At 45.9% G+C, this 12,695-nt stretch overlaps 1 protein-coding gene across 1 annotated transcript in view; it reads right to left on the reverse strand.

Moving 5' to 3' along the window:
* Positions 1-10,820, reverse strand: part of NAA30 (N-alpha-acetyltransferase 30, NatC catalytic subunit) — a 37,016-nt gene extending 26,196 nt beyond the window's left edge. The window contains exon 1 of the mRNA XM_089661140.1: positions 10,189-10,820. Within this exon, the coding sequence (XP_089517266.1) occupies positions 10,189-10,659 (471 nt within the window). The 5' untranslated portion in view covers positions 10,660-10,820. The remainder of the gene's footprint in view (positions 1-10,188) is intronic.
* Positions 10,821-12,695: the final 1,875 nt, after the last annotated feature.

Genomic DNA, 12,695 nt, shown 5'->3' on the forward strand with positions numbered 1-12,695 from the left:
ATTAAAAGTCCCAATTGACTTGAACGCCCTTCGTAATATATATTACACACAGTGATCAGCTATTGCATCATCACCACTACAGTAGCATCTGACAGTGGGCGAGACATTAGGCAGCAAGTTAACACCTTGTCCCTGAAGCAGATACATAGGAAACAGAAAACACAGTAAACAGATTTGAGCAACTGTGACCAAAAATTGTAATCACTAGATAGCTGGGTCAGAGCAACTCCAAAACTTCAGCTTCTGTGGGATGTTCCTGGTCTGCACCGAAATGAAAATTGTATGCCAAAACCGATACCAAAAATTCAGAATGCATGTGGCCAAAAACCGAACCATCTGCGTATGTGGGGGTGGAGAGGCTTCAATTATATATATATATATATATATATATATATATATATATATATATATATATATATATATATATACACACATACACACACACACACACATTTTTTTAAACTTATTTTATTACTAACACATAGGGGACAAATAGTCCCCTATGTCAGGGCTTAAAATTTCGAGTCTAGACCTACTAGCCAGGCACAAACCTTACTCTCCACCAGTTGCCCCACCCAACCTTGCCCAGGTCTGCCTCCAACCCCACCCCGCCCCCAACCACACCACCTTAAAGCTTATGAAATTACTTTTTTTTTTTTAGAATAAAGAGTCCAAAATATAAAACTGTATACAGTAATGTATATCCCCCCTCCCCTGTACTCCATTATAGTGATACGACATGTATACAGTAATGTATGTCCCCCTCCCCTGTACTCCATTATAGTGATGACATGTATACAGTATGTATATCCCCCTCCCCTGTACTCCATTATACTGATATGACGTATACAGTAATGTATATCCCCCTCCCCTGTACTCCATTATAGTGATATGACATGTATACAGTAATGTATATCCCAGCTCCCCTGTACTCCATTATAGTGATATGACATGTATACAGTATGTATATCCCCCTCCCCTGTACTCCATTATAGTGATATGACATGTATACAGTATGTATATCCCCCTCCCCTGTACTCCATTATAGTGATATGACATGTATACAGTAATGTATATCCCAGCTCCCCTGTACTCCATTATAGTGATATGACGTATACAGTAATGTATATCCCCCTCCCCTGTACTCCATTATAGTGATGACATGTATACAGTATGTATATCCCAGCTCCCCTGTACTCCATTATAGTGATAGGACATGTATACAGTATGTATATCCCAGCTCCCCTGTACTCCATTATAGTGATATGACATGTATACAGTAATGTATATCCCAGCTCCCCTGTACTCCATTATAGTGATATGACATGTATACAGTAATGTATATCCCAGCTCCCCTGTACTCCATTACAGTGATATGACATGTATACAGTATGTATATCCCAGCTCCCCTGTACTCCATTATAGTGATATGACATGTATACAGTATGTATATCCCCCCTCCCCTGTACTCCATTACAGTGATACGACATGTATACAGTAATGTATATCCCCCCTCCCCTGTACTCCATTATAGTGATACGACATGTATACAGGAATGTATGTCCCCCTCCCCTGTACTCCATTATAGTGATATGACATGTATACAGTATGTATATCCCAGCTCCCCTGTACTCCATTATAGTGATATGACATATATACAGTAATGTATATCCCCCTCCCCTGTACTCCATTATACTGATATGACATGTATACAGTATGTATATCCCCCTCCCCTGTACTCCATTATAGTGATATGACATGTATACAGTAATGTATATCCCCCCTCCCCTGTACTCCATTATAGTGATACGACATGTATACAGGAATGTATGTCCCCCTCCCCTGTACTCCATTATAGTGATATGACATGTATACAGTAATGTATATCCTCCTCCCCTGTACTCCATTATAGTGATATGACATATATACAGTAATGTATATCCCCCTCCCCTGTACTCCATTATACTGATATGACATGTATACAGTATGTATATCCCCCTCCCCTGTACTCCATTATAGTGATATGACATGTATACAGTAATGTATATCCCCCCTCCCCTGTACTCCATTATAGTGATATGACATGTATACAGTAATGTATATCCCCCCTCCCCTGTACTCCATTATAGTGATATGACATGTATACAGTACTTACTCCTTGAGTCCCCGTGGCGGTGGAGAGGGTGTCTCCTCTCAGCGGAGGAGAGCGGACCTCTCCTGCTCCTGTCCCCTCAGCGGCAGTGCCGAAGAAGCCGGAAACTGGAACTGTGCTTCACAATGAGGCTTGGAGCACAGCCGCTCCATCATCTGTGCTCGCCGCTCGAGAATTTCTCCTCGCATTTGGCAAGCGGCTTTTTCAAGCCCTGCCCTATGTGATAGCATATGAGTGACAGGTCCTCTTTGTAGGAGGGGCAGTGTGTGTGCAAGGAGGGGGCAGGAGAGGAGCAGTGTATACAGAGAGGCTCCCTCACTGGCTGTCACTATATGTTGGTGCCAATTTTAAAATGCAATTGCAGGCTTTTTTTTTTTCCTTCACTATCGCTCCCAGAATTATCTGTCACTTTCTCCGGTGCTAAAGGAAACGGTTTCTTTTATCTTGGGAAAGAAACTAAAAAGGATACGATTCTTCTAGCTGGGGGGGGGGGGAAGCTGGTAATTACATTTAAAAACCAGCACTGATATAGTGATAGCCAGTCACTGTATACATTGCTCCTCTCCTGCCTTTCTCCTCCGCTGCCCCCGCCCCCCCCCCCCCCCCCCCCCCTCACGTCTGCAGTACACAGTCTCTTGTATCGGCACCCGTATCGCTAAATGCCGATGGGCTATTTTCAGCCGATATGTTTCGGTGGCCAAAATTTTGGTGCATCCCTATGAAAAAGGTCATTCTAGATGGGGATGGGGTTGAGTAGTTGCAGACCAGTCAGGGTGCCCCCATTGACACATGTCCACAGCCAAAAGTGCCCAGAACGGATACATGAACATCAGAACTGGACCTTGAAGCAATGGAAGAAGGTGGCCAAGTCTGAGGAATCTAGTTTTCTTTTACATCATGTAGTTGGCTGGGTGCATGGAGGTCACCCACCTGGGGAAGAGATGGTGCCAGGGTGCACTATGGGAAGAAGGCATGACAGCAGAGTCAGTGTGATACTTGGGGCAACGTGGATGTTCCTTTGGAGTTTTTGTATCGACAGGTCGGGGCGGTTTTGGCAGCAAAAGGGGGACCTACTCAAAAAACACATCTACTTTAATCTCATACGGCAATGCTTTGGCCCAGTGACTTCCATGAAGTTAGTATTTAAGAGTGGCAACCTTCCAACCTAAGAGCAGTCAGGCACAAACTGTTCAAAAACACAAGACTTTCAAGATAAATTGTAAGATGCCTACTCCTACCCTGTGCATATTCCCCTAGCCTTAAATCTGCCACCTGAGCCCCTGAAAATCCAGTACAAGTTTCTTCTCTCTCAAAGTCAATACTTCACAGGGCTAAGCAAGCACCCCCTTTCCCCACTGCAATGTGAAAGCAGTCAGCCCCAGCAATTGGCCTCACTGTTGTGCACTAAATGCAGACTCAGACTTCCCTTCCAAGACCAATTTTTCCCCTTTTTTTCCCCACTTTTAAAAACACCACACAAGCAGCACACAAGGGGCAGTATATGCAGAGACCTTTATTTTCACAGCAGTATGGAATAAGACCTACCAGGAAACAGAATGATGAACATGTTAAAGTACAGATGTAACATATAGTTGGTATAGAAAGAATCACCCCCTTTGAAATAGTCACATTTTGTTGCTTTGAAATGAAGACAGACAGTTTTTGTTTTATCCAGCTGTATACCCAGAACATCCAAGTAAAAGCTGTAAAACCGAAATGACAGGAAAAAAAAAAAAAAAAAAAAATCAAAAACCAGAAATCAATGAGTTGGAAAAGGGATTACCCCCTTGTCAGTATTTTGTTGAACTGCCTTTTGGTTTAATTCCATGCTTTAGTCTGTTGGGTTGTCTCTACTAACGTTGCACATCTACACTTTGCAATATTTGCCCACTCTTCCTTGCAGAACTACTCAAGTTCAGTAAAAATTAATGGTGACTGTTTGTGGACTGCACTCTTCAAGTCCTTTCACGTCTGGGCTCTGACTCTGAGGCTCTGACTAAGCCATGCAAGGACATTCACCCTTTTCTCCAACCTCTGTGTGGTCATTTTTGCTGTGTGCTTTGGGTCATTGTCATGCGGGAAGGTAAACCTATTTCCCATTGACAACTTTCTGACAGAGGGTAGCAGATTTTCCTCAAGAATTTGACAATATTTTGCCCCATCCATTTTCCTTCTATACTGACAAGTGCTCCAATCCCTGCTGCAGAGAAACATCCCCATAACAGGATATTAACACCTCTGTGCTTTACTGTAGGAATGGTGTCATTTGGATGGTGAGCTGGATTAGATTTCCGCCAGACATATCGTTTAGCGTTGAGGCCAAAAAATTCAATTTTAGTCTCTCTGACCAGAACACCTTTTTCCATGTGGCCTCAGAATATTCAGGGTGTGTTTTTGGCAAAGCTCAGAGATGACTGCACGTGGCCTCTCTTGAGGAGCAGCTTTTTTCTTGCAACCCTCCCATCCACATTTGCGGAGAATTTGTGATATTGTTGTCACATGCACACAGTGACCACTTTTTGTCATAAACTACTGCAAGTGCTTCAGAGTTGCTGTAGGCCTCTTGGTAGCCTCTCTGACCAGTTTCCACCTGGCTTTCATCCAGTTTGGAGCAATGTTCTGATCCAGGGAGGCTTTGTGTTGTACCAAATACCTTCCCAGTTCTTAATAGACTTTATTGTGCTTCTAGGCATTGAGAAAGCCTTTGAACTTTTTTTTTTTTTATCCATCTCCTGACTTGTGCCTGTCCACAACTTTATCCCAGAGATCTTTTGACAGTGCCTTGCCACCCATAGTTGTCGCTTCAGTTGCACTAGCAAGGACTGAAATGCTCCAGAAAAGCTCTTTTCATGCTGAGCTAATCAAAATTAAGTTGAAAGTCAAATGGCTTTGTGTGCCATTGAAAAGGTGATTAGCTACACCTGACTGCGTTTACAATTTTGTTTTTCCCTGCTCAGCGATTCGGTTTTTGAAATTTTTTTTTTCCCTGACATGTTGGCGTTACTTGGGATGTTATAGGTTGTAACTTCAGCTTGGTAAAACAAAAATAGTGTATCTTCATTTCAGGCTGCAAAGCGACAAAATGGGATTTAAAAGAGGGAGATTCTTTTCTATACCCAGTGCATGTAGGGGGTTCTCTCTTAGCATAGACACAGAGATCTGTGACTTTCGTAACATTCAACACCGACTGGACACAAAATACTCCTAAATTTTGTCGAGAAAGATAAAAATATTTATTCTTCTGGGATTTTAGTCACTTCCTGGGATGTGCCAAGAGCATTGCTAGCAGTGGCCCCCAACTGACTGAACACTCAGCACCTCTGTCTTACCGAGTTGCCTAGTACACTACAACCTCAACTCCAAAAAAGTTGGGATGCTAGGTAAAATCTAGATAAAAGCACAGAATGCAATGATCTACATATCTCATAAACCCAACATTTCATTCACAATAAAAAACATCAAATCTTTAAGCTGAGAAAATAAGCTAAAAAAAAAAAAAAAGGTAATTTTGAAAATGATGGCAGCAACACATTTCAAGAGTTGGGACAGGGCCATGTTTACCAGAGTAGTATCCCCTCTTCTTTTAACAACACTCTAAACATGGAATGGAGGAGACCAGATGCTTGAGGTATGGGAGAGGAATGTTGTCCCATTCTTGCCTAATATAGGATTCTAACTGCTCAACAGTCCTTGGTCTTGTCAGATCTTTACTTTTAAGATGAGCCAATAATATTCAATTGGTGAAAAGTCTAGACTGCAGCATCTTCTACTACAAAGCCATGCTCTTGTCAGATGAAGTATGTAGTTTAGCATTTTCCTGCTGAAAGGCTCGCTTATAGAAAGAATTTGCTAGAACGCAAGCATTTAACTGAATGAAAAATCGATTAATTCAGGTTTTGTTGTGATTAGCCATGGCTAATCACATGACACAGATTGGCTGTAATTGGCCCAGCCTGTGCATGTGATCGCTGTGACCATTCACAGCTAGACACACTTGTATACAAAAGGATGACGTGAAAGAAAGCCATCCATTGTATACAACTGTCATGTGACCTGCTGTGATTGGTCACAGCAAGTCACATGGTATTGGCAACGGGGCCGGTACACAGATCTGTCATCGGCTGGGTCTGAGGTACATGGCCGGTGACAGATTTCGCCACAGCGCAGCCCTGCAGGCATGAGCAAAGTGCGATCCGGGAAAGTTGCTATATGACGTCCTCCCGAAGGGACAAAGTATTCAAATGATGGCAAGTGGTTAAAATAGTACATTTTCTCCATTCAAATATTGGATGTTTTCTGTTGTGAATAAAATATGGGTTTGATATTCGCAAATCATTGCATTCTGTTTTTATGTAGATTTTACATAAACATTTTTGGAATTGTAAAGAAGAATCTACAGCTCTACAGTTTCCATGCAGTGTGATGCACTTTTCCGAACTCTTGAAGCTATCCTTTCATTTTTTTTTTTTTTTAAATAAACATGTTCCACTTACCTGCTCTGTGCAATGGTATTGCAAAGAGCAGCCCCAAACCTCCTTGTCTTGTGTTCCCCCACCTCCTCGATTGCCCCAATGGAAAGCCACTTGCTATGGGGGTACTTGTACAGGCTTTATCTCCAGCCACGCTGCCTGCGTCCATAGACAGAGGCTCGGACCCGCCCCACTTCCCATTGAATTTTACTGACTATCAGATCTGATCTGCATAGAATTAATCAGTGTGAACCAGGTCTAAATGTTTCCAACCAATAAGATCTTAGAAATCAAAAAAGGAAGAAGCATAAAAAAAGAAATCCTTTTTCCCCTAAGGCTAGTTTACACTTGCAATGCCCTGTGAAGCATGAGCTGTGGTGGCATTTGATAAGCATTATGTCAATACCTCATCACCTGTTTTAACCCCTGAAAACCTTCACATCTGCCCATTCAGGTAAAATGGGCCACTTTCAGCAGGCAGCACTGCCCACCCTGTGGGACAGGGGGATCATTTTGTTACATGTGTATACCCCCTCTACTCCCTTTGCAGTTTAAAAGGGACAGCAGTTAGGAGGTGGTAAAAACATAGCTCAAACGCTGGTATTTACTGCTTCCCAGTCACAAGTATAAATGAGAACTTGAGTTGAGGGGATAGAACGATGCAACGATGATGGTGTGAAGGTCAGCTTCAACTTAGGATCCATTCACACCATAACACAGTGCACTGCAATATGTGTGCTTCTGTGAATTGACATGCGTTGTGTTAGGCAGCCCACTCATTTTAATTAGGCTGACAACACACACACACACACACACAGGTAGGTCCCCCATTCATTCATCTTCAAGGTGCAGACATTGCAGAGAAAGCACAACCAGATACCAGTGCTGGAGCACTCTGTAGTTGTGGTTTGCCATAATCTCGCCCAAAGTGCATTGCGGTAATGCACAGTATGGTATGGAGGAGGCCTGCAGCTTTGCTTTACCCATGCAGCATAAAAGACACAGGTTCACTTTATTGCCAGCTCCTGAAGGAGATCATATACGGTACTTCTTTTCACTTTGTTCCTTCATACTCAACTCAGCTGCCAGATAGAAAGGGAAACACTTGGTACCTCTGGGTATAGGGGAACATGTGCCTCAGTCCTCTTCCCCCACATGACAGTGCTGAAGCATGGCACCCAAAGTTGTCACAGGAGAGAGTCCTCCGCTCTGTGGAAGCAGCAACTTCTCTCCTTTGAGGATACAGTGCAGTGAAGGAATGGTGGGAAAGTACAAGTTGCAGGAACGCAAATAAAGTGAAAGATTTTATTACCTTCCACAGGCACAACACAGGTGTGTTTAAAATCAAACTAAAATATACACGTAAATATAGTTATCCAGGGATGACGCATCTGTACAGGGATGGCACAGTCTACAGGACATGCTGGGACGTGCAGCTGCCATACGTTACCATCCTAGGACTTACCAGGCACAAGTGCAGCAGCCAGCTTTGGATAAAGATTCTATATATATATATATATATATATATATATATATATATATATATATATGGGTGTAGTACCTAGCCATGACTAGGTGATGACATGCTAAGGCTTGGACTATCCAAACAATTTAATACAATGGCAGGACCTACCAGGAAGCAGCCCCACTGCCAGATGTAGATGGATTAAAGTGTAACTAAAGGCAATTCTTTAGTTTTGGATAGAGAGGAGAGGGATCATACCGCTTGTCAGGTTTTATCGCTGTGTCACAATTTGTCCAGTTTACAGTTCTCAATGAAACAGAATGAAAAAAAGAAAAAAAAGAAATCACATTTTGTGTTGACTTCAGAACACTAATAGAATCTTCCCATAGGGACACTAGTTCTGGCGACACCCCGGAATTCCCGCACTATGGAGGCATTTCCTTTCACTTCCTGTTTTAGGACAAGAAGGGAAATCTCCCCAATGAGACCCAGATGGCAAAAAAAAAAAAAAAAAAAAAAAAATCAAAAAAAATGGAAGAAAAAAAAAAAGTTTTGCCTTGTTACACTAAGCATACAGGTACAGCTTGGCTAGCCGACAGTTTATGCTGGGGTTTGTAGTTCACCTGGATAAGTGATAGTGCCAAAGCATTTAGACCAAGCATACAATGACCATGGCTAGCCGACAGTTTATGCTGGGGCTTGTAGTTCACCGGCAGCAGGGTACAATAAAAGCACTTAGCAGGACTGCAACCAATCGTAGATGGAATATCAGATACAAGTATACTAGGACTTACCAAACAACTCACTTACACCCCATGTCTGCTGAGCTGTCTTGATCTGCCTTGACCAACAGACTCAATGCAAGAACATATAGAACACACCTGTAGTGGAGAAAGCATCTGTACATATAGGGGTAGTAAGCTTGGCAACAGGAATGCTGGGATTTGTAGTTCCCCTGGCAGAATACAATGACAGGACTTACCAGGAAGACATGCTGCCACAGCTGTTGTATAGTAGGCCCTGTTTAGGTGACATGAATGCTGGGAATAAAGTCCCCCATATTATAAGGACAGTACTTACCAGGGTGCAGAGCTGCAGTCAGTGGATGAAGTATCTACAGACACATTGGGATTTTAGATCTGGCTTGGTGAGAAGTGCTAGGACCTGTAGTCCCCTAGTTGTAGAATTCAGGGCAGAGGGAATACTGGGACCTGCAGTCCCTTTAGTTGCAGTGCAGTAGGTCCTGGTCAGTACAGAGGGGGAATGCTGGGACCTGTAGTCCCCCTAGTTGTAAGTGTAGTAGACCCTGCTCTGTACAGGAGGGGGAACGCTGGGACCTGTAGTCCCTCTAGGTAAAAATGTAGTAGACCCTGCTCTGTACAGGAGGGGGAACGCTGGGACCTGTAGTCCCCCTAGTTGTAAACATAGTGGACCCTGCTCTGTACAGGAGGGGGAACGCTGGGACCTGTAGTCCCTCTAGTTGCAGTGCAGCAGTCCCCTGTCAGTACACAGAGGGAATGCTGGGACCTGTAGTCCCTCTGGTTGCAGTTCAGCAGTCCCCTGTCAGTACACAGAGGGAATGCTGGGACCTGTAGTCCCTCTGGTTGCAGTGCAGCAGTCCCCTGTCAGTACACAGAGGGAATGCTGGGACCTGTAGTCCCTCTGGTTGCAGTGCAGCAGTCCCCTGTCAGTACACAGAGGGAATGCTGGGACCTGTAGTCCCTCTGGTTGCAGTGCAGCAGTCCCCTGTCAGTACACAGTGGGAATGCTGGGACCTGTAGTCCCTCTGGTTGCAGTGCAGCAGTCCCCTGTCAGTACACAGTGGGAATGCTGGGACCTGTAGTCCCTCTGGTTGCAGTGCAGCAGTCCCCTGTCAGTACACAGTGGGAATGCTGGGACCTGTAGTCCCTCTGGTTGCAGTGCAGCAGTCCCCTGTCAGTACACAGTGGGAATGCTGGGACCTGTAGTCCCTCTGGTTGCAGTGCAGCAGTCCCCTGTCAGTACACAGTGGGAATGCTGGGACCTGTAGTCCCTCTGGTTGCAGTGCAGCAGTCCCCTGTCTGTACACAGTGGGAATGCTGGGACCTGTGGTGCCCACTTACCAGGAAGCAGAGCTGCGGCCAGTTGTGGATGAAGTAGCGGTAGGTGTAGATGGAGTAGGGCTCGGACAGGTCCCGGGTGATGAGTCTCATGATGTCGGGCATTTGGAGCTCGGACTCGTAGCGCTCGTAGCGGATGTCGTGCACGGTGCAGGCGGAGAGCAGGGCAGGCAGGGCCTCCTCGGCCAGTCCATTGGGGGCGGCAGTCCGTGGGTCGGGGGGCAGTTTGCTCTGCAGGCTCTTGAGGTGCCGGAGGTCGGGCCCGATCAGGCCGTTGAGCTGGCGGTGAGGGGGGTGATGGCGGCGGCGGTGGCCCTTGGGGCCCTCTGAGGCGTCGTTCCCAACCGGCGTGTCTTCCCGACCTTCCTCCTCCTCCTCTCCGCCGTCCTCCTCCTCCTGCTGCTCCCCCGGCAGGGCCAGGCCGGCCCTAGGGTAATGGGAGAGCACTCCGGGCCCAGTCGGTGCGTCCGCCATCCTGAGGAGAGACCAACGGGGCTCCTTATAGTCGCACAGCGCGGGCCGCCCTCATCCCTGGCCCCGCACACTCGCCCCGTTTCACCCGCGCCCGTAAAGCGCTGCCGCCGGCACACAGCTTTTTACGACACTTCCGGCAGCGCTGGGCCGGGGCCTCCGGGCGGTGGGGGGAAGTCAGGAGGCTGGAGCCGCACTGGTAGACTCCTCCTAGGTGTCATGGCAACGGCCGGCTGTCTCCTTGCTGTGTGCGGCTACTAGGCCTGAAGTCCTGGAGAGGGTGGCTGGGACTTACAGTCGTCTTTAGTGTCATTTCACTAAGGAGGGGGCCCAATACAGGGGAGGCCGGGCCTGGTCATGGTGTAGTCATATCTGGGGGGCCTGTGGAATTTGGAGGGTAGCACCTAAGGCCTCATTCACACCTTGGAGTCGCCATGATTGTGCCCACAAATCCAAACCACGTTAAAATGCGCACTTAATGGCTCCCTAAATGCAGTGCTATTTTGTCGCAATTGTTGCACAGCAGAATCACGGCAAAACACGCATTCAAAAATTGCACGGCGCACAGAAAGGAGCAGGGCTTCTTTTGGGTGACAAACTGACGTAGGGCAGCCCACTGAAGTGAATCGGCTGCCCCCTGCGTGACGTGGAAATACGTGTAAATCGCTTATTACAAATCACAAGTGGGAAGGCCCATTCCCAGTATGCAGGATCTAAACAGAGGCCAAAGCCAGAACATTATGGACCCTGACTAGCAACATGAATAACATGGATTTTCTGGTTACCATGGCTTCTGAATGTTAGTGGGATGTATTGGGCTACTTTCCGACTGTTCTGTATCACAAACGCATATGTGTTTTTGGCACGTTGTGTTAAATTTACACAAAGCATGATGCATTTGCATTGTGTTTTACCCAGAACAATTCCCACTATTCTAATGCGATTGTCATGTGATTTCCAGAAGCATTACTATGCAACTTTGATGGATGAGTGTTTTTTTAAACCTCACCTCATCCTTGCTGCCTAAGGCTAGGTTCGAAACTGAAGCCGTGTTGATCCTTCCTTCAATCGTTCCTTCAAACAATCGATCCCTTGGTCATTTAACGGAGGAGTCGATCAGTCGATTGAAGGAAGGGTTGATCGAAGGAAGGAATGGTTGATCAATTGAAGGATCGATCGATGGAAGGATAAATGGAAAGAAGGAAAGGTCAATTGAAGGAGACAAGGATTGATCGATCAAAGGAAGGATCAATTAACCGATTGAAGGAAAAGTTGATCCATCAAAGGAAGGATCGATCAAAGGAAGGGATGATCCATCAAAGGAAGGAAGGAATGATCAATCGAAGGAAGGATCGATTGATTGAAGGAAGGGTTGATCAATTAAAGGAAGGGTTGATCAGACCATCCTGAACTCAGTGGCTAGACTCATCCACCTCACCAACCGCTCCACCTCTGCCACCCCCCTCTGCCTATCCCTCCACTGGCTCCCTATCGCCCAACGCATCAAATTCAAACTACTCACTCTGACCTACAAAACCATTCACAACACTGTCCCTAACTACCTCACCAACCTGATTCCCAGGTACCACCCTACCCGTACCCTTCGCTCTTTACAGGACCTCCTTCTATCTTGCTCCCTGGTCTCCTCCTCACACGCACGTCTGCAAGACTTCTCCAGGTCCTCCCCCATCCTCTGGAACTCACTACCCCAATCCATCAGACTGTCACCTTCCCTCCTCACCTTCAGGCGCTCCCTGAAAACCCACCTCTTCAGGGAAGCCTACCCCACCCTCACCTAACTGCTGCTCTCCTTCATTCCTCCTACCACTCCATCCCCCAAAGCCACTTCCTCCTGTACCACTACCCCCTCCCTCCTAGATTGTAAGCTCGAAAGAGTAGGGCCCTATAACCCCTCGTGTGCTGTTTGTAGTTGCTGTAATGTTTCATGTATTGTCCCCCCCTCTATTGTACAGCGCTGAGCAAACCCTTTGGCGCTATATAAACTCGATGTAATGTAATCGATCAAAGGAAGGAACAGT

Source organism: Staurois parvus, unplaced genomic scaffold, assembly GCF_062004578.1.
Source record: "Staurois parvus isolate SC_StPar_1 unplaced genomic scaffold, SC_StPar_1.0 ptg001316l, whole genome shotgun sequence".
NCBI lineage: Eukaryota > Metazoa > Chordata > Amphibia > Anura > Ranidae > Staurois > Staurois parvus.